The 27,742-nt window shown below is 38.6% G+C and overlaps 2 protein-coding genes across 7 annotated transcripts in view; both read left to right on the forward strand.

Annotated features, from left to right (window-relative positions):
• LOC148349978 (uncharacterized) overlaps positions 1 to 6,879 on the forward strand; it is a 66,789-nt gene extending 59,910 nt beyond the window's left edge. For all 6 annotated transcript variants that reach the window (XM_088319706.1, XM_088319703.1, XM_088319709.1 and 3 more), the window contains one exon: positions 761 to 6,879. In XM_088319706.1, the coding sequence (XP_088175832.1) occupies positions 761 to 823 (63 nt within the window). In that variant the 3' untranslated portion in view covers positions 824 to 6,879. The remainder of the gene's footprint in view (positions 1 to 760) is intronic.
• Positions 6,880 to 8,406: 1,527 nt separating this feature from the next.
• Positions 8,407 to 12,997, forward strand: LOC148349980 (eukaryotic translation initiation factor 4E-binding protein 1-like). Its single transcript, XM_088319929.1, has 3 exons — positions 8,407 to 8,699; positions 11,372 to 11,548; positions 12,649 to 12,997. Exons 1-3 carry the CDS (start codon positions 8,564 to 8,566, stop codon positions 12,678 to 12,680), a joined length of 345 nt encoding a protein of 114 aa, XP_088176055.1. The 5' UTR covers positions 8,407 to 8,563; the 3' UTR covers positions 12,681 to 12,997.
• Positions 12,998 to 27,742: the final 14,745 nt, after the last annotated feature.

Raw genomic sequence — 27,742 nt, forward strand, 5'->3', positions numbered from 1 at the left:
GACCTGACAACAGAAATACTGCAAATGACACCTATAGTGATACTACACAAATTCTCCTATGGAAACATCACAAAAATAATACAAAAATAAAACTACAGGAACACTGTACTACAAAAATACTGCAGATATACAACAAACATTTTTATATGGAAATACTACAAAATACAACAGACATAGTACAAAATACCAAACATAAAATAAAACTACCGTAATACAAAAAAAAAAAAAAACCCTACAGTAATAGTTCAAAACTAAAAAATAAACGACGTGCTTAAAACAGGGCCCACTAATACTATTTTGCTTTAATAGTGTTTTAAACTCAATTTGATGAAAGTAATATTTTTAAAAAGAAGTATCATATGTCCCATTCCCCTGGCTCCACCCTGTAGTAGAACATGAAATGAGTTCTAATAGGTATCCAAATTTAACAATCTAACTTTGCACACAAGAGCTTTTTGGTCTCTTCCTGCCACGCGAGCACAGTGCTTGAAAAAGTATCGCTATTCCATTTTCACTTGAACGCCCGCCATCCCCGATAGGACGCCTCCATTGCGCTACGAAGATCACGCGGACGCTTGCTTTCATTTACTCGATCTCGCGCCGACATTGACTTCCGCGTGCGCTGTATTTTGTCCGAAATTGACAGTGGATGCATTTCACCGTTTCCAGCCCTGATTTTAATGCGCAGGATAGGTTTTCTTGTGTGCCGGCTCGTGAGTTCTGGAAACGTTACCTGCGCTTTGTCTCGTGTCTTTTCTAGGACAGAAGAAGCGCATCCAAAGTCTCCTCTTGGAAAGCACATACGGAGCGCAGAGGAAAGTGAGCGGATCGGCAAAATAGAAACACAAAATCGCCGTTCGCACGAGGATCAAAAGAAAGAAAATGGCAGCGTGCGGAAGAGCGCCACCCCGAGTTTTCTAACATTTGTAAAGTATCGCTAAAGCATGAGCCTCGTTTTTCTACAAAAGAAGTAAAGGATGCAAACGCGGCCCCACTCAAAGGACAAAAAAAGTGCTTCCTGTCAACCCTAACTGCATGATGGCCGCCGGTGCATGAGTCCCACCTTTTTGAAGACGACGTGACCCTATCCCTAAAAAAAAGTAGGACCCCAAAGAAGGGAAGCTTTTTTTTCTCCTGTGTGCGTTTGCTGTCGATATGCACTCTGCGCTATGTTTTCTCCGCGTTGCTTTTTCCCCCGCAGCATGCCTTTTGTCACTCGGAAGCCGGCAGCCCGTCGGCTTCGAGGCTCCGTGATGCGGGCGAGGAGCTTGCTCGTGTGCTCAATTAGCCTCGCTCGCTCACTCGCTCGCTGAAAAAAAAAAAAAAGGTGAAAATCCATAATCATAATAGCCGTCCATTCCTCATTAGGGACGGCATCATTTTCAAAAACAATTTTCCTAAAGGAGAGACTGCAAAGTCAACCCCGGCAGGAAACCTTTCTGAATTTTTTCTTTTCTTTTTCGGAATCAAGGTTTTGCAAACAACGGCCGCTTGCGTTTCTCTCTGTCCAATGCATGAACTCGAAACACAGTAGAGCCCGGGAGATCTCATTTTCACGTCAGGTAATTGAAGCAAAACCCCGATAACCATGGAAACCGAGCTTGCCATTACCAGTATGTACGAAGAAGGCGCACGAAACGTTACCCTCGCTAAAACGAATGGCTGTAACTATCCTTGAAAAAAAAGCGGCCGTTTCAAACAGAAATCTTCTAAGGATATGACAATCACATTTAATCTGATGTCTCATCTCCCCCTCTCACCGGTCTAATGTCACACTAACTCTACCAGCTCATTTGACGTCACATTTTTACTTTACCCGTAGATTCATTTATAAAAGTATGTAATCATATGCACTTCTATTTCACGCAAGTCGTACGTACTGTACTATACACAGGCGGAGCGTGCAGTTTACACCTACGCCTTCGGCCGCGGTATGACACAAAGGCTCATGCGGCGCGCGACACATAAAGCCTGTCTTTTCTTATGACACTTAAGTTAAACAGAAGAACGGGTCAAAATTACTATTTCTAAAAGTCGGCGAGAGAGAGAAGCTTGAAAATTCAAATCTGGTTAGCTTGAGCTTCAATTCTTACTTCGAGGCTGAAAGTGGTGGACAAAACCTTTCTAAAAGATGGCTCGCTTTGGAGTTATTTGACCTTTTGCTTTTAAATCGTCACGACAGTATCATTACTTTGTCGAACGGCTGTCGGCGCCGTGGCTTTGGTGGATTACCGCCCTCTACCTATTTGTAGTTTGTGAAACGTGATACCTGTCTCATGATTGTGATATTTTGAGGCCTTGAAGGCTTTGCCACAACCAATGATCCTTACTATTTGGTGATTTTCATGTTTTTATCCGGGGAATATTTCCCGCAGGTCGGCATTTTGATTCTGTGATCTCCGCTCTGCGAACGGATTTGCGTATTTGAAGGTGCGGAAAGCTCTCATGTTGACAGCTATTGACTTCACGTATTCGTTCACAGGTTTTTCAGTTCTGTCTATTCCTTTTCGAATGCAAGCGTCCTTTTGCAAAATCGTCTTCAAGTGCCGAAAAGGAAAAAAAAAAAGGCCAAACGCGGCGTCGCATAAAAAGAGACCTAGATGCGAGTCGACAACACGAATAGAATTCCGTTTGCCGCCGCCGCTGCTGGCAAAATGGCCGCCTCCGCCGAAGGGCATAATAACAATTAGATTTAGCCGCTGATCATCAGAATATTGGGATTTTTCATCCGTCGGGACAATTTCCGCTTTCGTTGCTGCGATACTTTAAAGGGACAGCGTGTAATATTTAGTGCCTCCTTGTGGTACAAATAATTTCATTCAGTAAAAAAAAAACAACTTTGATTTGAATATTGGGCAAAATGACTTATGTTCATTTTTAGAAAAAAAAATCATAGGAGGAGAAATTTATATTTTCTTTTACATAGTAGAAGAATCCTTACCTTAAAGGTGCCACCATGTTTGTCTGGCAGGGGTCTGGCTGTGCTCATTTGAACAGGGGTACCCACATTTTATGGTTAGCTGAAAATGCGCTAGGGACAACTATTCACCCTTATTTTGAAGTCTTCCATCAATTCACTCGCCTTCAAAGGTTTGCAGTGCCTCGTAGCTCGCCTTTACAGCAGTTTCATTTGACTCACGAAAAGCGCCGATCTGCTCTTAAAACGGCTCCCGGTCGCTTCACCTTTCCGCAGCGTTTAGTTTCAGTTAGCTTTTTGTCGTCTCTTGTCGTTCTATTCTTTGAAAAGAGCCACAATCTCTCGGCAAATCAGGCAGACGCAGTTGTTTTGGATTTGGGTGGAAAAAATACTCCAATTTCCACTGTATGAGAAGGACCTCACAATCGACTTTCCTTTTTTTTGACAGGGGCAATGTCAGAAATGGGGTGGGCAGAAATTCTCACAGAAAGCCAAGGGCAAGGTGACCAAAAAGGCTACTGCTATCGTCTCATCAAATGGTGATTTTTTTTTTTTTTTTAATTAAATTTGATACGGCGGTCAACATTCCTGGCGGGCCACATATTATTCATTTCATGACCAGTAAGAATTGGATCATGGGGCGGGACTAGCCTCCGGGTCTGGATTTTGGAAATAGCCGTATTAGACAGTCCGGTGCCATCGAGTGCTTAAATATTATACACTGGGGCTATAATCTTGAAGGGTATGGTTATTTACCTTTTGTCCCGTTACTGTTGTCGTCTCTCCCGAAACAGTAGCAACTTTTTCCTGGTCCGTTCAAATATCGCGACGTGTAAAGATTTTCAACGCAAAAAAAGATGATTGCTATATATGATCCTGCGCTATGACGTACGATCGTCATCTTAGCCCGGCCACGAAATTTCATCACGAACTAAAGCGCGTGAAATGGCGACGTTTGCACGGATTTTTGGGCAAACTCAAAATGTCGGTGACAAATAACGGTAAGCGACATCAATCCGGAGTCCGGCAACCAAATCTTTAAGCCAACACGTCCGAAACCTGGATTACAATCGAGTTATAATTTTCTGAGTTAAGGCCGGTAAATGAGTTTTTTTTTACATATTTCACGTTTTTAAAACTACGACATTAAATCCCATGTTTTTTTTCCATGATACTAAGATTTTGCCAATCTATTGAGTCCACAACTTTATTGAGTCACACTTTTTAGCCATAGTACAACGTCGACTTCAAATGATTTGAATGTAACACCGGATCGTTCTGCAACTTCCAAGCCGAGAAGAGAATATTTTTCACGTCAAGGTGAAGAGTCCGACTCCTGTGTCGTTTGACAAAAAATGGCAAAATGTTTTCTGAGCACGTTCGAGCAGAAACAAAGAATTTTTAACACGTTGCGCAATGGCAGAAACTTCGTTTGTGCAAGATGCGTCCACCAGTTCAACAGCGGTGACTATCTCCCCCATTGCCCCCGCTTCTCCAGAATTTGTTGGAATTTGCACGACCTTGAGGAGTAAACGCTGACTCTGTATCGGAACGGCGCGATATCAGTGTGGGACCGCGCAGGCCTGAGAGGTTTTTCTTTTCGACAGCGTTTAAACACGACAAACTTTGATCTGGCACTTCCGTACCAGAATGAAAGTAAATCCCTTGTTTTCTGTCGACGTGAAAAGTTTTGCGGTAGTTGATAAAAACCTCTTTTTTCAAGACGTTGAAAAGAGGACGTTTTGGGGGCCATCTTTGGACCGCATTAAACAAAATCAACTGAACGCGGGTCGCACCCCAGCCAATTATTCTCCGTATCAATGATTGCAATTCCCATCGTTAATTACCTTTACTAACTCAACCTGGCACCTATTCACTCACAGCAAGAACAACTATGTCTGATCCAAATGAGAGTCGAAATGGGCAAGATTAGATCATTCTAGCCAAGAAATTTATATTCATTTTAAAAAATGGTTTTCGTACATCGATTGTTACAGTTTACAATATAGGCGTAAAGGTATATGTTTGCAGGTATGGGGTCGTGACCCTCCCGATGATCCTCAAAGGTCAAACTCACTCAGCAAAAACTGGTTCAAAAGACGTCATGAATTGAAAAATCTAGTTGAAACAAAGACTTTTTGGGGTCTATTTTCGGACCACGTTGGACGAGTTCATCATAACAACTTACATTGTTTAAAAGGAATCTTGTTATCCTCCACGTGTATCCGAAGCTCGAAGCCACTCGGCAAAAACTGCTTGAAAAAACGTCCAAAATGTAGTTTTATTGTTTGAAAAGTAATAGTTGAAAAAAAACACATCAAAAGAGTTTTAAATGGATAAAGTCAACACAACCATGACTACTTTTAGAGCAAATTGGACCAGGTGGCATGCTCTAAACCGGGGACGTCGATTCCAAATGTTAGCTTGCTTTTTTAGTATTGTACTTTATCATTCACCATACATTAGTAACCTACCCTGCTTAATAAACTAACCTACATATTATAAGAAAAATGACAAGGGATACTTTTTAAACGCAACACATTTATTTCGATTTAATGGTAAAAAAAAGATGTTCATGTTTGGCGTCGTATGTGTTAACCGGTTTATTTGAGCAGTTGAAGCGACCCACCGCGCGATACAAACTCAACACTGCCTCATGCGGCTGGAGAGTATTCCAAAATTCACAACTTATAATAGAAATGACTCGGAGACCCCTTTTTCTTTTTCGACGTCTTTAGAAATGGACGGCGGGACGGATCCGACCCGCGGGCCGTATGTTTGACTGTCCCGGTGCAAATACAACCCAATTCTAAACATCTATTTTAGGACTCGATCATGCCAAAAAGGGACCAGCCTGAATTTAGCCTCAAATTCAACATCCGAAAGACGTCCACGGGTGGGAACTAAGGTGACTCTCGTTCGGATCATTTTTCCAAAACAAGTTAAATTTCCCAGGCTAATTATATGAATCCAAGTAGCAGAACTGTCAACTGTTGGGCCGGTTTGGGGTCATCTTTGATGGGTCATTTTCATTTGTAGCATCCTGTCAATGTTTCTCGAATATGACCGTCGATCGAAACGACCGTGACCTCGTTCGCTGCCGTCGATGTCGACGGTGCATTTTTAACTCCGCTTTTGAGAATCGCACGACGGGCCGGGAGTCAATTCTTTACCCTTCCCCCCCGTCAGCAAATCTCTCCGTATTTACAAATGCAGAACGCCGATGCAGCTAAAGCGTGCATAAGGACTCGAAGTGCTACTGTAGCATGAACAAGTGAGACTGAGCAAACGAGCAGATGATTTTGCACACCCCTTTTTAGCTGGCCAGTGCATGCACTAGATTTGCTACATATCACACGTTTCCATTTGTGACACGGCACTCAGGTTTTAAGTTAGTTCACAAACTATGAAATGCTTCTCTTTTCTGCATCGATTGAGAATATGCGGCGTTTTTGTACGAGTGACATATATTTTGTTTGCGTGGTCGGAGTAGAGGTGAAATTGTGTCGCTACCGCGTGTACGTAAGAACAGGCGGGCGTGCCGCTCCGAAAAGGGGTACGGATTGATGACAATGTAAAGGCAATATCGTATTATTCTATCTTAAGGAATGCAACTGCACCCATGCACAAAAAGATGTTTTTATGAAGAAATATGTATAAAAATGTACTGTATGAGAGAAAAAAAAATCTATTGGATTAGAATGCTATGCACCCTCATAGAGTCGTTCCGGATGTTCTTTCAGCGTTATCTAGTTAGCCGATGCCCACGTGATGGCGAATGTAGAGGCTATGTAGCTTTCACCACTTTTTCTTTCTTTTTTATGGGTTTAAAAGAAAAAGACAACAAATGTATACGAGACTTTCAGTCAGAACTCTTCTGAATTTGAAATGTGTATAGCTCATCTTACCCTGTACATCAGCTCAAACCATTGACAAGAATTAATAAACAAAGATGTGACATACTTTTTGGAGTATTCCCGATGATTTTGAACTCATTGAAATGAAATGAAATGATCTGCATTTCTATAGCGCTTTTCAAGTCAATGACTTCCCAAAGCTTTACAATGTGCTCCACATTTCCCAATAGCAGCCATGCAGCCATGTAAGGCGCTAACCTGCTTATTGGAGGTATTAGGGGTTCAGTGTCTTACCCAAGGACACTTCGACATGTAACATGGATTCGAACTGGAATCCCTTGATCCCAAGACGAGCGCTCTACCTCCTGAGCTACTGACGGCCCTTCATACATTCCTAACAACGGCTAGAGACGTTAAACATCCATTGGAAATGCAGTGCCACCGGCTGCTTTCGACGTCAACCCTCCTCCTTTCATTCAATTAAGCTCACTATCAGTTGACTCAGCTGCCAGTTAATGAGTTAATATAGAATACGACAGAATAGTCCATCACTGATGACATTAACGGCAAGATTCGTCATTTTCCTCCAGGAAAAACGTGTAATAGAGATCTTAAAGATTTAAAAAAGCATATTAGGATCGAGAAGATGCATCTAAATTATTTCTGGTATCCCTATATAAAGGTATCTTTTTTCATGAAGAAATTCATGAAAACCCATTAACTATATTTCAACATAGGAAAACGTTGTTAAAATGATTCTTTTAATAATATTAATGGTTTAACTTCAAGCTACAATGATAAGACAAAATGCAAGCTTTAAAACACAAACTTGAATTATTTCAAAGAACAGGAGTACTTTTAAATAAATGATTATGGAGATACTTAAAGATTCAAACCCCCACCACCCAAAAATATGAAAGAATGAAAACAATTTGGACTGTTTCATTCCGATTTTTTTTTTTGGGAATGATACAGTGTTCTGAGAAAAAAAAGAAAGCATTTTTTTTAAACAGGAAGAAAATGGGGGCAAAAAAACCTACAAGTCACACACTGTATGTCACTTTCCAGCTCTTGACCAATTGCATTCGCACTTTTGTATCATTTATATAGCCAGCGCCTCAAAGTCCTGTAGAAATACAAAGATAAATAGAGATAAATCAAAAAGAATCAAACGAAAAATCATAATTATGATATGTCTAATAATTATCATTCTGTATTTTTCTAATTATATTGTATATATTTTGTACATTAGGGATGTTTATGATCTTTAAAGATTTCAAGCCAAAAAATGATGACTGTTTTGTGCCGAATTTGTTAGAAATGATGGAAATATCAATTCATAAAATAGAAAAGCAAAAAACAACATGCGGACGGAAGACTACAACTCCCAACATCCGTGACACCTCCTGGCTGTCAACCAATCACATCTCATATATGTGTATCATTTGGAACGCGAGCGCCTCCAAATCAAAAAAAAAACAAACGAAATGGGGGCAAAAAACAACTACAACAACTCCCACAATCTGTGACACCTTTCACACCTCACTAATCTGTACCGTTTGTAAAGAGAGCGCCTCCAAATCAAAAGCTTCCCAAATGGGGGCGAAAAAACCCGACAAAGTCCGCAATTGTTTGACACCCCCCGCTTTCAACCAATCACAGCTCGCCTTTTGACGTCTTCACCGAGGAGGGAATTGTGGGTTGTTTTGGACTCGCTCGCATGGAGGCAAGTCAGGAGAAGATTTTTTAGCTTTTTCGGGACTTTCCACTTGGCCCTCACCTCCCAGCCATGTCCGTCGTGGGACAGACGAGTGGGAGCCGGGATATCCCGGCCGTCAGGCGGGTAGCCGTCCTCGAGGCGGCCCATATGCCCCAGGAATACTCCACGACCCCCGGGGGAACCGTCTTCAGCACCACGCCTGGAGGTAAGAACCAGCCTTTACCCAACACTAGTAACCTGTTGACGGACGCCATGACTAACATAATCCTGATACCAAAACATTGCAGTCATGTCACTCAATTACTTTTCCTTACTTTTGGACGGTGACTTGGTGACTTGGACTTTTGGACGGTCAATGGTCTGCTTTTGTATGGCGCTTTTCAAGTCAATGAAGAGCTCCCAAAGCGCTTTAGAATGTGTTTCACACTTACCCATTCACACACACACTCACACACCAAGAGGAAGTTAGCCATGCAAAGCGCCTACCTCCTTTATTGGGGGCATTAGGGACTCAGTGTCTTGCCCAAGGACACTTCCACATATAACACGGAGGAGCAGGGAATCGAACTTGCGATCTCTTGATCTCAAGACAAGCTATTGGCAAATATTGTTTGAAACTAGCCAATTTAGTGTTCACTTTGTAAATCCCCAACAAACCCTGGGATGTCTTGTGTCCAAGTTCAGGTTTTGCTTGTTTCTTCCTGACCACGCATGTCCAAAGTCTGGTCAGGGCAAATGTTTACCGGTCCTGTAGAATTAATCAAATTAATGTGTGGCCCGCCAATACCGTTGAGCGCATTTTCAAATACATTTGTACCAAAAAAAAAATCCTCTATTTGACCAGAAGATGGCAGTCGCCCTTTGGCCACCTTGCCCTCGGCTTTCTGTGAGGATTTTAACCCGCCCCGACATGGCCACTGTAATAAAAAAAAGGAAAGTTGATTGTGAGGGACGCTTTACACAAGACAACTGGAAATTGAAATATTTTTCACCGGAATCGGAAACAACCGCATCTGCTTAATATGCAGAGAGACTGTGGCTCTTATGAAAGAATATCAGAATATCAAGAGGCACCGCTGCATAACAAACCGCTAACTGGAAAAGAATGCTTTGAAAGGGTGAAGCAACCTGGAAGCTGTTTTAACGGTACAGGGCCGCTTTTTTACAGACCCTACGAGTCAAATGAAAATTCTACAAAGGCTAATGACGAGGCGGCAACGCTGATCGTCGAGCGCTCTGACGCAGAGTGAATTTCTTAAAGAGTGTTGAAAAATGCGAGCCGAATCGTCGGCCATCGCACATTTTTAACTTTCCAAATCCGGCCCGACGCTTTATCAAAAGTTTGGACACCCCTGCCTTAAAGTGAAAACGCCATAAGGCGTTGTATCCCGGTGGTCTGTTGGCACATATGTGAAAAGAAATAGGATGCCTAGACTAATCTAACCATTTAGGGCCTTTTTTTGGGTCGACCTTACACCTGAAAATAACTTCACAGCCACTTTCTTCTCTTGGAAATAGTCAACATGTTTGACTTATTTGCAGACTTTGAAAAAAATGAAAATTTTAGAGATTTTTCCCTAGTTGGAGATTGTGCGCAACAACCAAATCCGGAAAATCCTTTCTGTTCCTATCCAGCAGTGAGAAAGTTGCCGGTGTGTCCACATGCCGCCGATACTTTGAGCGATACTGCGTTTGCCTGAATGTGGCAGGTGAGAAAAACATTTGCGCTGATAAAAAAAAAAAAAAAAAAAAAAAAAAGCAGACGCACAAAAGCAACTGGGTCACTTGATGTGCGTCAGAGCCAAAAAGCCTGTCCTTTTCCGCTTCAACTACATTTCGAGCCATTTCAATGATCGCACGCTGTCGCTTTAACTTCAACTTTATACGCACAACATACAACACTCATAAAATGACTTCCTCTTCTCATAGATAGATAGATACTTGATTCATCCCCGTAGGGAAATTCTGACTTCCGGCAGCATCCTTGTGTTGAAGAATAAAATCATAATAAAATAAAAGAATTAGAATACAGAAATACCCAATATATAGAAATAGGGTAATATGCAATGTGGGGGTGGGGTTTCATGTGAGCTTCTACTCCCCCGGGTGGAGTTAAAGAGCCTCATGGGATGAGGAAGAAATGATCTCCTCAGTCTGTCCGTGGAACATGTAGACATGCATAATATGGATAACAAATGGCAGCAAATTTTCTTTTTTTTCCCCCCAATAAAAGAAAAAAATATGCACATGAATATATATATATATATATATATACATACACATACGTTCCTGACCTCTGCTCTCATCGAAGAGTCATCAAATGCAAAATATTGGATCATGCTACTGTTTGCTGTACCAGTGTGGAATGCATAATAATAGGATGTATGTAGGGCTGGGTTAGGAACAACTCATCGATTAAATTGATTCAAATCAAAAATCTTTCATTATAGAATAGAGTAGAATAGAATACCTTTTATTATCATTGTTACAAAATGGGTTGAGCATATTGTGACACGACATTGGACGTGGCACTCCAGTTTCACATTTTTACTGAGAGAATAATAAAAAAAAAAGAAAGATAATTGACACAATATTTACACAAGAAAGCGTGGGCATGTCGAGGCAGAAGATATTTACATTGGGTGTTTACATACAGTTTTGGGATCATATTAGTGCAATAGGCGGTAATGTATAACATATATTTGTATGCATTTATTTCATTGTAAAGTTAAATGACAAACACTTTGATGTTTTTGTATTGTTTTGTACTCTATATCTCTCCAAAACCTGAATATTTGAATAAGGCAAAGGAAGTTCCAAATGCGCTTTTTCAAAATCCGATTCACGGATCCGTTTTTTTTTCCGCCCGGCTTTCAGGAACCCGAATCATCTACGACAGGAAGTTCTTGCTCCATTGTCGCACTTCTCCCTTGGCCAACACTCCTCCCAAGCTGCCCGACATTCCGGGTGTCACCACACCGCTCAAACGGGAATCCTCTACCGAGATTTGCCAAACGGGAGCCGGCCTCGGTCCTCCCGCCGAACGCGGCGCAGGTGAGAAGAAGAAGAAGAAGAAGACACCTTTGGTTTAGCATTTCAATCGCTTTGGGCTTCCTTTCTCATTTCTTCACATCTTATTTCTATGACTGTATTTTTCCAGACGAGTTGGTTTCGTATTTGTGTAGTTGGGTGAGACTCCTATTCCGCTGAGACTTGTATGTGAAATGGAAGAAAGCAAATTCATATCTTAAGTCACTGTCTTATTTCAAATTCATCTTGATATTTAGTCTTGTAATCATTTAGTATTTCTGTCAAAGTGACAATTGTGGGCAAAGTTCTCACCCTCCACCCAGAAAAACCCATTTTTTATTAGTAGTACTTTAATTACCATTCTATATATTTGGGCTGCACGATTTAGGGAAAAAAACCTAATAGCGATTTTTTTCAGACCTAAATTGAATATTGATTTGATTTTAGAAGAAAAGTTCATTTTCTGTGCTGTTTTTTTTTTCAGGGACAACATAAACATAGTGGCATGCAAACATAACTTGAGATGACTTATTTAGAGACGTATTTACGTCGCTATATCGATTCGATTTCGGGTCATCGTGCAGCCCTACTGTATATTCTCGGATAAAAAAGCCTGACGGTCTGCTTGTAGCCTGCGGGCCGCAGTTTATCCCACCTCTAATCTAGAGTTGTAGCCAGATGGCAACTCGGGCTACAAAGACGAAGCATCCTGCATATGATGCCTCTTTCGAGCTCAGAGTTGCCAATCGTGCTCAAAGAAATCCAGCAGCTAGCCAAAAATTCACTGTGCCAGAGACTAAGGTTAGAGAATGGGTAAAAAACAAAAAGTCCTCCTGAAGGATGAATAAAACCCAAAAAGCACAATGAGGGAAAATGACTCTTTAGGATGATGATTCGGACTTTGAAGAACGTTTATTGTTAATGTTATGTTGGTTCTCTTGTGTACGATAGGTGTTTTTTCTCACGGCAGGCGTTTGTCACTTCCGTGCTTAGTTTGAGCCGGGGAAAGGAAAACACGATTGGATAGCAGCAAACAATATACACGGATGATATAAACGAGACTTAATCAATGCAGTGTGTCCTTTTTATTTGATCGTCCTTTTCACTGATTTTTGCTCCCGCAGGAGACGAAGCCCAGTTCGACATGGACATTTGAAGAGGACGACCGTTTCTAGCCATAGTTGTGCCGTGAGCCGGATATTAGATCTGCTTTCTCAATTGGAAATGGGATTTGATTGCGATATTTCAGTGTGGCAGAAAATGAGTGTCAACAAAATAATACTAGGATCTTGTGATTAAGCAGCTATTTTATTCATGAAAATATCCAAATATTGTTTCGGGTGTTTATTGCCGATAAATTGGCTTATGGCAAAATCCGTACGGCGTCCCCCCCAAATTTTGTACACGGGCTTTGATTGGGGATAATGCATCACGGCCGAAACGTCGGAGTTAATTTTAGGCGGGCCGCAATGGCACGCTTCAGCGGCCCAGACTGGAAAAAAAAAAGAAAACGGCACTGTGCCTGCCGCTGCTCTTAACAAAAGCCCGGGATAACGAATCATTTTAGTCCGGCCGCAACGGCAGGCCCCGCGAAATGTGGGATTTTGAAAAATGGTTCGCGATCGCACGGGCGCATTTCATTTCAGCCTCCTAGAAAAAATGCGCTCCGCCTGTCCCCGCTTGCAATATGTGGTAAGGGATAATGGATCGCAGCCAAAACAGTGCACTTCACTTTATAGCAGACATTACGAAAAAAGAGACCCACCGGGCCCGGCAGATGTGCCCCATCAGCCTCTCTTTGCGGCAATTTGCAAATGGGGATAATGGATTGCGGAATATTTTTCAACCTGCATGCAAAGCGCGGGATTACAATATAGAGAAAAAAAAGTGATTTTTTTTTTCCCGTATTTTTTGTTTAGTGTCATGCTTTTTTTTTGGTACACTTATCTCAATAATTTTGTAATTAAGTACGGACTCACTTTGTTGGAAAAAAGACATTTATTATAGTCTGTAATGTCAACACACAAATGGGTCAATGAGAACCGAATGAAACTAACTTTAAAAAAAATGATTGTTCTTAAATACAACGCCAAATGCAACCTGTGTGTGTTATGCTGTGAACTCCAGAGACTCAAGGACTTTCCTTTGCTTTCCCGTTGGAGGCGGATCATTTAGAACAGGCGTGTTACAAGCCATCTAAATGGAATTGAATAAATCCCAAGATTTTCTCTGGAAAGTGTGAGTGTTCTTGACTCGATGGCAACCGCACCCCTCCACCACCATGTTTTTGTGGTTCCCCATAACCATCTTGCTGTTTTCAAATAGGAGCAGCTCCAGGCGGGTAGGCACGCAGGACAAGCAACCCCCACATTTTGGGGGTGCTGGCTGGTGAGCAGGCTCTGGGGACCAAGATAAGAATTCACACTCTAACAATAAGAAAAAACCCAAACCAAAATGGGCACAAAAATGGAACCATCTATTTATGCTTTAGTTGCCATCTCTCTCTGGACCGTGCCCTGGAGAATGATCTTGGTCGGTCCCGACGGTCGTGCGACGTGACCATACAGCAGTTTTTCGGAAGAGTTCTTTGTAGGGTCCAATGTGCCATCTGATGGTCACATGGGCTGCGTGGCTGATGCCTACACGTTTCCTGTAGCGTGGCATCTCCATGGCCTGGATTTTCTTTTCCAGTTTTGCTGTGAGAGTTCATGATGACCAGGCAAAAAGGGATGATTCAAGGGCATCGACAGACCGTATCGACATGAAATATTGGTCCTTCAAAAGTTATAGGATATAAGTGTGTTTAAGCCTAGACTTGAACCGTTCCACTGAGGTTGCAGATGGAATCTCAGAGGGCAGGGCACTCCAATGCAGACCAGCATTTTCTGAGCCAAGGCTTCGAGCAGGAACTTAGGGGTGAATTAAACCTGACCTATATGAGGGGGCAGCTCCATGCATCATTTTGTACAATACCAACAGAACCTTCAAGTGGCATCTTTAACATACAGGGAGCCGATGCTGTTTAGCCAAAATTGGGGTCATGTGATCAAACCTTCTTGTCTTAGTTAAAAGCCAGGATGCAGCGTTTTGCACCAGCCGCAGGATTTGATGCTCGATTTTGGGAGACCGGAGAGATGTACGTGACGGGTCATCGAGACGGGAAGTAAGAAACGCATGAATTGGCGTCAGACGGGGACAGCACGGGGCCAATTTTTGCAATGCTGTGACGATGGAAGAAAGCTGTTTTAGGAACATTCTTAACATATAACTGGAAAGAAACATTAGGGTCAAACGTGACACCGAAACTTTTGACTGAGTCACTCTGGGTGATATTACATTTTTCAATGTTCGGAGCAATGATGTGAGAACAAGTCACAGCATTTAGATGGACAAATATTAGCATTTCTCTGTTTTTGAGTGTTGAGAAGCGATAAGTTAGGTGCTTTTTATGTCAGTGAGGCAGGCCTCTAAATGTCCACAATTTAGGGTGGCAGATTCCTCCATTGAAAGATACAGTTGATTGTCATCTGCGTTGCCATGGGAACTAGGTACTTGAAAATGATATCCCCTAACAAAAGCATATAAGGACAGCGTGGCGGCACAGTTCCGAGGTCATGAGATGGAACCCCCTGTGTGGAGTTTGCATATTCTCCCCATGCTTGCGTGGGTTTCCTCCAGGCACCCTGGTTTGGTCCCACATTCCAAAAACTCTGCACGGGAGGCTGCGGTTGCTAGAATTGAACCCCAGACCTCCGCACCGTGGTGCTGCGCGCAAACCACCCGTCCGCCCTAGACTCTTCAACATTTAGATAAAGAAGAACAATTGGACAGTAACCAAAATGTGATCAATATGTGATCAATATAACTCAATGATGTAGTGAAATAAATGATTTTAATGAGCAAAAAGCAAAGTATAACCTGCGGTTTTAATAAAGCTTTGTGAAAACATAATAAAAACTGTATTCTTAGAATTGATGTGTCACTCCTGTTAGAAGGCAGTCAGAAATAGTTTCCTAAATTTATCATTTGTCATGCGAATCAAGGCCTGGGCGCCACCAATCTGTACTTGTTCTTTCAAATTTTCATTCATTCAATAGATTATTAAACTTCACCCATATTGCGGTAAATGTCATTTATAGGTAACGGGTGTAATAATAACTTTTGTTTTGTTGAAATTCCTGCTGAAATATGTTTATATAGTTTGTGGAAGTGTCCTGCAATGACGAGTCCAGCAGCGCCACCTGCTGGTACGGGGTAAGGTTTAGTTTAGCCTCTGATTTGATGACCGGAAGGCGGATATTGTTAGCGGTCTTCAACGCGCTGAATTTTAACAAAACGAAAAAACACAAAGGGGTTAGTATGTCGTAAATGGCGAAAAAACACAAAGGGGTTAGTATGTCGAAAATGTCGAAAAAACACAAAGGGGTTAGTATGTCGAAAATGTCGAAAAAACACAAAGGGGTTAGTATGTCGAAAACGGCGATAAAACACAAAGGGGTTAGTATGTCAAAAATATCGAAAAAACACAAAGGGGTTAGTATGTCGAAAATGTCGAAAAAACACAAAGGGGTTAGTATGACGTAAATGTCGAAAAAACACAAAGGGGTTAGTATGTCGAAAATGTCGAAAAAACACAAAGGGGTTAGTATGTCGAAAATGTCGAAAAAACACAAAGGGGTTAGTATGTCGAAAACGGCGATAAAACACAAAGGGGTTAGTATGTCAAAAATATCGAAAAAACACAAAGGGGTTAGTATGACGTAAATGTCGAAAAAACACAAAGGGGTTAGTATGACGTAAATGTGGAAAAAACAAAGGGGTTAGTATGTCGAAAAAATAGAAAAAACACAAAGGGGTTAGTATGTCAAAAATTAGAAAAAACACAAAGGGTTTAGTATGTCGAAAATGTCGAAAAAACACAAAGGGGTTAGTATGACGTAAATGTGGAAAAAACAAAGGGGTTAGTATGTCGAAAAATTAGAAAAAACACAAAGGGGTTAGTATGTCGAAAATGGCGAAAAAACACAAAGGGGTTAGTATGTCGAAAATGTCGAAAAAACAAAGGGGTTAGTATGTCAAAAATATCGAAAAAACACAAAGGGGTTAGTATGTCAAAAATTAGAAAAAACACAAAGGGGTTAGTATGTCGAAAATGTCGAAAAAACACAAAGGGGTTAGTATGACGTAAATGTTGAAAAAACACAAAGGGGTTAGTATGACGTAAATGTGGAAAAAACAAAGGGGTTAGTATGTCGAAAAATTAGAAAAAACACAAAGGGGTTAGTATGTCGAAAATGGCGAAAAAACACAAAGGGGTTAGTATGTCGAAAATGTCGAAAAAACACAAAGGGGTTAGTATGTCATAAATATCGAAAAAACACAAAGGGGTTAGTATGTCGAAAAAATAGAAAAAACACAAAGGGGTTAGTATGACGTAAATGTCGAAAAAACACAAAGGGGTTAGTATGTCGAAAATGTCGAAAAAACACAAAGGGGTAGTATGTCGAAAAATTAGAAAAAACACAAAGGGTTTAGTATGTCGAAAATGGCGAAAAAACACAAAGGGGTTAGTATGTCGAAAATGTCGAAAAAACAAAGGGGTTAGTATGTCAAAAATATCGAAAAAACACAAAGGGGTTAGTATGTCAAAAATTATAAAAAACACAAAGGGGTTAGTATGTCGAAAATGTCGAAAAAACACAAAGGGGTTAGTATGACGTAAATGTCGAAAAAACACAAAGGGGTTAGTATGTCGAAAAATTAGAAAAAACACAAAGGGGTTAGTATGTCGAAAATGGCGAAAAAACACAAAGGGGTTAGTATGTCGAAAATGTCGAAAAAACACAAAGGGGTTAGTATGTCGAAAAAATAGAAAAAACACAAAGGGGTTAGTATGTCAAAAATTATAAAAAACACAAAGGGGTTAGTATGTCGAAAATTAGAAAAAACACAAAGGGGTTAGTATGTCGAAAATGTCGAAAAAACACAAAGGGGTTAGTATGACGTAAATGTCGAAAAAACACAAAGGGGTTAGTATGTCGAAAATGTCGAAAAAACACAAAGGGGTTAGTATGTCGAAAATGTCGAAAAAACACAAAGGGGTTAGTATGTCGAAAATGTCGAAAAAACACAAAGGGGTTAGTATGACGTAAATGTCGAAAAAACACAAAGGGGTTAGTATGTCGAAAAATTAGAAAAAACACAAAGGGGTTAGTATGTCGAAAATGGCGAAAAAACACAAAGGGGTTAGTATGTCGAAAATGTCGAAAAAACACAAAGGGGTTAGTATGTCGAAAAAATAGAAAAAACACAAAGGGGTTAGTATGTCAAAAATTATAAAAAACACAAAGGGGTTAGTATGTCGAAAATTAGAAAAAACACAAAGGGGTTAGTATGTCGAAAAATTAGAAAAAACACAAAGGGGTTAGTATGTCGAAAATGGCGAAAAAACACAAAGGGGTTAGTATCTCAAAAAAATAGAAAAAACACAAAGGGGTTAGTATGTCAAAAATTAGAAAAAACACAAAGGGGTTAGTATGTCGAAAATGTCGAAAAAACACAAAGGGGTTAGTATGTCGAAAAAATAGAAAAAACACAAAGGGGTTAGTATGTCAAAAATTATAAAAAACACAAAGGGGTTAGTATGTCGAAAATGTCGAAAAAACACAAAGGGGTTAGTATGTCGAAAAATTAGAAAAAACACAAAGGGGTTAGTATGTCGAAAATGGCGAAAAAACACAAAGGGGTTAGTATCTCAAAAAAATAGAAAAAACACAAAGGGGTTAGTATGTCAAAAATTAGAAAAAACACAAAGGGTTTAGTATGTCGAAAATGGCGAAAAAACACAAAGGGGTTAGTATGACGTAAATGTCGAAAAAACACAAAGGGGTTAGTATGTCGAAAATGTCGAAAAAACACAAAGGGGTTAGTATGTCGAAAATGTCGAAAAAACACAAAGGGGTTAGTATGTCGAAAATGTCGAAAAAACACAAAGGGGTTAGTATGTCGAAAACGGCGATAAAACACAAAGGGGTTAGTATGTCAAAAATATCGAAAAAACACAAAGGGGTTAGTATGTCGAAAAAATAGAAAAAACACAAAGGGGTTAGTATGTCAAAAATTAGAAAAAACACAAAGGGGTTAGTATGTCGAAAATGGCGAAAAAACACAAAGGGGTTAGTATGACGTAAATGTCGAAAAAACACAAAGGGGTTAGTATGTCGAAAAATTAGAAAAAACACAAAGGGGTTAGTATGTCGAAAATGGCGAAAAAACACAAAGGGGTTAGTATGTCAAAAAAATAGAAAAAACACAAAGGGGTTAGTATGTCAAAAATTAGAAAAAACACAAAGGGGTTAGTATGTCGAAAATGGCGAAAAAACACAAAGGGGTTAGTATGTCGAAAATGTCGAAAAAACACAAAGGGGTTAGTATGTCGTAAATGGCGAAAAAACACAAAGGGGTTAGTATGTCGAAAACGGCGATAAAACACAAATGGGTTAGTATGTCAAAAATATCGAAAAAACACAAAGGGGTTAGTATGTCGAAAAAATAGAAAAAACACAAAGGGGTTAGTATGTCAAAAATGTCGAAAAAACACAAAGGGGTTAGTATGTCGAAAATGTCGAAAAAACACAAAGGGGTTAGTATGACGTAAATGTCGAAAAAACAAAGGGGTTAGTATGTCGAAAAATTAGAAAAAACACAAAGGGGTTAGTATGTCGAAAATGGCGAAAAAACACAAAGGGGTTAGTATGTCGAAAATGTCGAAAAAACAAAGGGGTTAGTATGTCAAAAATATCGAAAAAACACAAAGGGGTTAGTATGTCAAAAATTAGAAAAAACACAAAGGGGTTAGTATGTCAAAAATTAGAAAAAACACAAAGGGGTTAGTATGTCGAAAATGTCGAAAAAACACAAAGGGGTTAGTATGACGTAAATGTCGAAAAAACACAAAGGGGTTAGTATGTCGAAAATGTCGAAAAAACACAAAGGGGTTAGTATGTCGAAAATGTCGAAAAAACACAAAGGGGTTAGTATGTCGAAAATGTCGAAAAAACACAAAGGGGTTAGTATGTCGAAAACGGCGATAAAACACAAAGGGGTTAGTATGTCAAAAATATCGAAAAAACACAAAGGGGTTAGTATGTCGAAAAAATAGAAAAAACACAAAGGGGTTAGTATGTCAAAAATTAGAAAAAACACAAAGGGTTTAGTATGTCGAAAATGGCGAAAAAACACAAAGGGGTTAGTATGATGTAAATGTGGAAAAAACAAAGGGGTTAGTATGTCGAAAAATTAGAAAAAACACAAAGGGGTTAGTATGTCGAAAATGGCGAAAAAACACAAAGGGGTTAGTATGTCGAAAATGTCGAAAACACAAAGGGGTTAGTATGTCGAAAAAATAGAAAAAACACAAAGGGGTTAGTATGACGTAAATGTCGAAAAAACACAAAGGGGTTAGTATGTCGAAAATGTCGAAAAAACACAAAGGGGTTAGTATGACGTAAATGTCGAAAAAACACAAAGGGGTTAGTATGTCGAAAAATTAGAAAAAACACAAAGGGGTTAGTATGTCAAAAAATTAGAAAAAACACAAAGGGGTTTGTATGTCGAAAATGGCGAAAAAACACAAAGGGGTTAGTATGTCGAAAAAATAGAAAAAACACAAAGGGGTTCGAATGTCGAAAACGGCAATAAAACACAAAGGGGTTAGTATGTCAAAAATATCGAAAAAACACAAAGGGGTTAGTATGTCGAAAAAATAGAACAAACACAAAGGGGTTAGTATGGCGAAAATGGCGAAAAAACTCAAAGGGGTTAGTATGTCGAAAATGGCGAAAAAACACAAAGGGGTTAGTATGTCGAAAATGTTGAAAAAACACAAAGGGGTTAGTATGTCAAAAATGTCGAAAAAACACAAAGGGGTTAGTATGTCGAAAAAAATAGAAAAAACAAAAAGGGGTTAGTATGGCGAAAATGGCGAAAAAACACAAAGGGGTTAGTATGTCGAAAAAATAGAAAAAACACAAAGGGGTTAGTATGGCGAAAATGGCGAAAAAACTCAAAGGGGTTAGTATGGCGATAATGTCGAAAAAACACAAAGGGGTTAGTATGTCGTAAATGGCGAAAAAACACAAAGGGGTTAGTATGTCGAAAATGTTGAAAAAACACAAAGGGGTTAGTATGTCAAAAATGTCGAAAAAACACAAAGGGGTTAGTATGTCGAAAAAAATAGAAAAAACAAAAAGGGGTTAGTATGGCGAAAATGGCGAAAAAACACAAAGGGGTTAGTATGTCGAAAAAATAGAAAAAACACAAAGGGGTTCGTATGTCGAAAACGGCGATAAAACACAAAGGGGTTAGTATGTCAAAAATATCGAAAAAACACAAAGGGGTTAGTATGTCGAAAAAATAGAAAAAACACAAAGGGGTTAGTATGGCGAAAATGGCGAAAAAACACAAAGGGGTTAGTATGTCGATAATGTCGAAAAAACACAAAGGGGTTAGTATGTCGTAAATGGCGAAAAAAACACAAAGGGGTTAGTATGTCGAAAAATTAGAAAAAACACAAAGGGGTTAGTATGTCGAAAAATTAGAAAAAACACAAAGGGGTTAGTAAGTCGAAAATGTCGAAAAAACACAAAGGGGTTAGTATGTCGAAAATGTCGAAAAAACACAAAGGGGTTAGTATAACGAAAATGTCGAAAAAACACAAAGGGGTTAGTATGTCGTAAATGTCGAAAAAACACAAAGGGGTAAGTATGTCGAAAAATTAGAAAAAACACAAAGGGGTTAGTATGTCGAAAATGTCGAAAAAACACAAAGGGGTTAGTATGTCGTAAAAATAGAAAAAACACAAAGGGGTTAGTATGTCGAAAATGTCGAAAAAACACAAAGGGGTTAGTATGTCGAAAATGTCGAAAAAACACAAAGGGGTTAGTATGTCGAAAACGGCGATAAAACACAAAGGGGTTAGTATGTCGAAAAATTAGAAAAAACACAAAGGGGTTAGTATGTCGAAAATGTCGAAAAAAAGCAAAGGGGTTAGTATGTCGAAAATGTCGAAAAAACACAAAGGGGTTAGTATGTCGTAAATGTCGAAAAAACACAAAGGGGTTAGTATGTCGAAAAATTAGAAAAAACACAAAGGGGTTAGTATGTCGAAAATGTCGAAAAAACACAAAGGGGTTAGTATGTCGAAAATGTCGAAAAAACACAAAGGGGTTAGTATGTTGAAAAAATAGAAAAAACACAAAGGGGTTAGTATGTCGAAAATGGCGAAAAAACACAAATGGGTTGGTATGTCGAAAAAATAGAAAAAACACAAAGGGGTTCGTATGTCGAAAACGGCGATAAAACACAAAGGGGTTAGTATGTCAAAAATATCGAAAAAACACAAAGGGGTTAGATGTCGAAAAAATAGAAAAAACACAAAGGGGTTAGTATGTCAAAAATTAGAAAAAACACAAAGGGTTTAGTATGTCGAAAATGTCGAAAAAACACAAAGGGGTTAGTATGTCGATAATGTCGAAAAAACACAAAGGGGTTAGTATGTCGAAAAATTAGAAAAAACACAAAGGGTTTAGTATGTCGAAAATGTCGAAAAAACACAAGGGGTTAGTATGTCGATAATGTCGAAAAAACACAAAGGGGTTAGTATGTCGTAAATGGCGAAAAAACACAAAGGGGTTAGTATGTCGAAAAATTAGAAAAAACACAAAGGGGTTAGTATGTCGAAAATGTCGATAAAACACAAAGTTAGTATGTCAAAAATATCGAAAAAACACAAAGGGGTTAGTATGTCAAAAATTAGAAAAAACACAAAGGGGTTAGTATGTCGAAAAATTAGAAAAAACACAAAGGGTTTAGTATGTCGAAAATGTCGAAAAAACACAAAGGGGTTAGTATGTCGTAAATGGCGAAAAAACACAAAGGGGTAGTATGTCGAAAAATTAGAAAAAACACAAAGGGTTTAGTATGTCAAAAATGTCGAAAAAACACAAAGGGGTTAGTATGTCAAAAATGTCGAAAAAACACAAAGGGGTTAGTATGTCGTAAATGTCGAAAAAACACAAAGGGGTTAGTATGTCGAAAATGTCGAAAAAACACAAAGGGGTTAGTATGTCGAAAATGTCGAAAAAACACAAATGGGTTTGTATGTCGAAAATGTCGAAAAAACACAAAGGGGTTTGTATGTCGAAAATGGCGAAAAAACACAAAGGGGTTAGTATGTCGTAAAAATAGAAAAAACACAAAGGGGTTAGTATGTCAAAAATTAGAAAAAACACAAAGGGGTTTGTATGTCGAAAATGGCGAAAAAACACAAAGGGGTTAGTATGTCGTAAAAATAGAAAAAACACAAAGGGGTTAGTATGTCGAAAATGTCGAAAAAACACAAAGGGGTTAGTATGTCGAAAAATTAGAAAAAACACAAAGGGGTTAGTATGTCGAAAATGTCGAAAAAACACAAAGGGGTTAGTATGTCGAAAATGTCGAAAAAACACAAAGGGGTTAGTATGTCGAAAATGTCGAAAAAACACAAAGGGGTTAGTATGTCGAAAACGGCGATAAAACACAAAGGGGTTAGTATGTCAAAAATATCGAAAAAACACAAAGGGGTTAGTATGACGTAAATGTCGAAAAAACACAAAGGGGTTAGTATGACGTAAATGTGGAAAAAACAAAGGGGTTAGTATGTCGAAAAATTAGAAAAAACACAAAGGGGTTAGTATGTCGAAAATGGCGAAAAAACACAAAGGGGTTAGTATGTCGAAAATGTCGAAAAAACAAAGGGGTTAGTATGTCAAAAATATCGAAAAAACACAAAGGGGTTAGTATGTCAAAAATTAGAAAAAACACAAAGGGGTTAGTATGTCGAAAATGTTGAAAAAACACAAAGGGGTTAGTATGTCAAAAATTAGAAAAAAACACAAAGGGGTTAGTATGTCAAAAATATCGAAAAAACACAAAGGGGTTAGTATGTCGAAAATGGCGAAAAAACACAAAGGGGTTAGTATGTCGAAAACGGCGATAAAACACAAAGGGGTTAGTATGTCAAAAATATCGAAAAAACACAAAGAGGTTAGTATGTCGAAAATGTCGAAAAAACACAAAGGGGTTAGTATGTCGAAAAATTAGAAAAAACACAAAGGGGTTAGTATGTCGAAAATGGCGAAAAAACACAAAGGGGTTAGTATCTCAAAAAAATAGAAAAAACACAAAGGGGTTAGTATGTCAAAAATTAGAAAAAACACAAAGGGTTTAGTATGTCGAAAATGGCGAAAAAACACAAAGGGGTTAGTATGACGTAAATGTCGAAAAAACACAAAGGGGTTAGTATGTCGAAAATGTCGAAAAAACACAAAGGGGTTAGTATGTCGAAAATGTCGAAAAAACACAAAGGGGTTAGTATGTCGAAAATGTCGAAAAAACACAAAGGGGTTAGTATGTCGAAAACGGCGATAAAACACAAAGGGGTTAGTATGTCAAAAATATCGAAAAAACACAAAGGGGTTAGTATGTCGAAAAAATAGAAAAAACACAAAGGGGTTAGTATGTCAAAAATTAGAAAAAACACAAAGGGGTTAGTATGTCGAAAATGGCGAAAAAACACAAAGGGGTTAGTATGTCGAAAATGTCGAAAAAACACAAAGGGGTTAGTATGTCGAAAAATTAGAAAAAACACAAAGGGGTTAGTATGTCGAAAATGGCGAAAAAACACAAAGGGGTTAGTATGTCAAAAAAATAGAAAAAACACAAAGGGGTTAGTATGTCAAAAATTAGAAAAAACACAAAGGGGTTAGTATGTCGAAAATGGCGAAAAAACACAAAGGGGTTAGTATGTCGAAAATGTCGAAAAAACACAAAGGGGTTAGTATGTCGTAAATGGCGAAAAAACACAAAGGGGTTAGTATGTCGAAAACGGCGATAAAACACAAATGGGTTAGTATGTCAAAAATATCGAAAAAACACAAAGGGGTTAGTATGTCGAAAATGTCGAAAAAACACAAAGGGGTTAGTATGACGTAAATGTCGAAAAAACAAAGGGGTTAGTATGTCGAAAAATTAGAAAAAACACAAAGGGGTTAGTATGTCGAAAATGGCGAAAAAACACAAAGGGGTTAGTATGTCGAAAATGTCGAAAAAACAAAGGGGTTAGTATGTCAAAAATATCGAAAAAACACAAAGGGGTTAGTATGTCAAAAATTAGAAAAAACACAAAGGGGTTAGTATGTCAAAAATTAGAAAAAACACAAAGGGGTTAGTATGTCGAAAATGTCGAAAAAACACAAAGGGGTTAGTATGACGTAAATGTCGAAAAAACACAAAGGGGTTAGTATGTCGAAAATGTCGAAAAAACACAAAGGGGTTAGTATGTCGAAAACGGCGATAAAACACAAAGGGGTTAGTATGTCAAAAATATCGAAAAAACACAAAGGGGTTAGTATGTCGAAAAAATAGAAAAAACACAAAGGGGTTAGTATGTCAAAAATTAGAAAAAACACAAAGGGTTTAGTATGTCGAAAATGTCGAAAAAACACAAAGGGGTTAGTATGACGTAAATGTGGAAAAAACAAAGGGGTTAGTATGTCGAAAAATTAGAAAAAACACAAAGGGGTTAGTATGTCGAAAATGGCGAAAAAACACAAAGGGGTTAGTATGTCGAAAATGTCGAAAACACAAAGGGGTTAGTATGTCGAAAAAATAGAAAAAACACAAAGGGGTTAGTATGACGTAAATGTCGAAAAAACACAAAGGGGTTAGTATGTCGAAAATGTCGAAAAAACACAAAGGGGTTAGTATGACGTAAATGTCGAAAAAACACAAAGGGGTTAGTATGTCGAAAAATTAGAAAAAACACAAAGGGGTTAGTATGTCAAAAAATTAGAAAAAACACAAAGGGGTTTGTATGTCGAAAATGGCGAAAAAACACAAAGGGGTTAGTATGTCGAAAAAATAGAAAAAACACAAAGGGGTTCGAATGTCGAAAACGGCAATAAAACACAAAGGGGTTAGTATGTCAAAAATATCGAAAAAACACAAAGGGGTTAGTATGTCGAAAAAATAGAACAAACACAAAGGGGTTAGTATGGCGAAAATGGCGAAAAAACTCAAAGGGGTTAGTATGTCGATAATTTCGAAAAAACACAAAGGGGTTAGTATGTCGTAAATGGCGAAAAAACACAAAGGGGTTAGTATGTCGAAAATGTTGAAAAAACACAAAGGGGTTAGTATGTCAAAAATGTCGAAAAAACACAAAGGGGTTAGTATGTCGAAAAAAATAGAAAAAACAAAAAGGGGTTAGTATGGCGAAAATGGCGAAAAAACACAAAGGGGTTAGTATGTCGAAAAAATAGAAAAAACACAAAGGGGTTCGTATGTCGAAAACGGCGATAAAACACAAAGGGGTTAGTATGTCAAAAATATCGAAAAAACACAAAGGGGTTAGTATGTCGAAAACGGCGATAAAACACAAAGGGGTTAGTATGACGTAAATGTCGAAAAAACACAAAGGGGTTAGTATGTCGAAAATGTCGAAAAAACACAAAGGGGTTAGTATGTCGAAAATGTCGAAAAAACACAAAGGGGTTAGTATGTCGAAAACGGCGATAAAACACAAAGGGGTTAGTATGTCAAAAATATCGAAAAAACACAAAGGGGTTAGTATGACGTAAATGGCGAAAAAACACAAAGGGGTTAGTATGTCGAAAATGTCGAAAAAACACAAAGGGGTTAGTATGTCGAAAATGTCGAAAAAACACAAAGGGGTTAGTATGTCGAAAACGGCGATAAAACACAAAGGGGTTAGTATGTCAAAAATATCGAAAAAACACAAAGGGGTTAGTATGTCGAAAAAATAGAAAAAACACAAAGGGGTTAGTATGTCAAAAATTAGAAAAAACACAAAGGGGTTAGTATGTCGAAAATGGCGAAAAAACACAAAGGGGTTAGTATGTCGAAAATGTCGAAAAAACACAAAGGGGTTAGTATGACGTAAATGTCGAAAAAACACAAAGGGGTTAGTATGTCGAAAATGTCGAAAAAACACAAAGGGGTTAGTATGTCGAAAATGTCGAAAAAACACAAAGGGGTTAGTATGTCGAAAACGGCGATAAAACACAAAGGGGTTAGTATGTCAAAAATATCGAAAAAACACAAAGGGGTTAGTATGACGTAAATGTCGAAAAAACACAAAGGGGTTAGTATGACGTAAATGTGGAAAAAACAAAGGGGTTAGTATGTCGAAAAAATAGAAAAAACACAAAGGGGTTAGTATGTCAAAAATTAGAAAAAACACAAAGGGTTTAGTATGTCGAAAATGTCGAAAAAACACAAAGGGGTTAGTATGACGTAAATGTGGAAAAAACAAAGGGGTTAGTATGTCGAAAAATTAGAAAAAACACAAAGGGGTTAGTATGTCGAAAATGGCGAAAAAACACAAAGGGGTTAGTATGTCGAAAATGTCGAAAAAACAAAGGGGTTAGTATGTCAAAAATATCGAAAAAACACAAAGGGGTTAGTATGTCAAAAATTAGAAAAAACACAAAGGGGTTAGTATGTCGAAAATGTCGAAAAAACACAAAGGGGTTAGTATGACGTAAATGTTGAAAAAACACAAAGGGGTTAGTATGACGTAAATGTGGAAAAAACAAAGGGGTTAGTATGTCGAAAAATTAGAAAAAACACAAAGGGGTTAGTATGTCGAAAATGGCGAAAAAACACAAAGGGGTTAGTATGTCGAAAATGTCGAAAAAACACAAAGGGGTTAGTATGTCATAAATATCGAAAAAACACAAAGGGGTTAGTATGTCGAAAAAATAGAAAAAACACAAAGGGGTTAGTATGACGTAAATGTCGAAAAAACACAAAGGGGTTAGTATGTCGAAAATGTCGAAAAAACACAAAGGGGTAGTATGTCGAAAAATTAGAAAAAACACAAAGGGTTTAGTATGTCGAAAATGGCGAAAAAACACAAAGGGGTTAGTATGTCGAAAATGTCGAAAAAACAAAGGGGTTAGTATGTCAAAAATATCGAAAAAACACAAAGGGGTTAGTATGTCAAAAATTATAAAAAACACAAAGGGGTTAGTATGTCGAAAATGTCGAAAAAACACAAAGGGGTTAGTATGACGTAAATGTCGAAAAAACACAAAGGGGTTAGTATGTCGAAAAATTAGAAAAAACACAAAGGGGTTAGTATGTCGAAAATGGCGA

This window comes from Urocampus carinirostris, chromosome 16, assembly GCF_059441175.1.
Source record: "Urocampus carinirostris isolate Australia breed hairy pipefish chromosome 16, RoL_Ucar_1.0, whole genome shotgun sequence".
NCBI classification, from domain to species: domain Eukaryota; kingdom Metazoa; phylum Chordata; class Actinopteri; order Syngnathiformes; family Syngnathidae; genus Urocampus; species Urocampus carinirostris.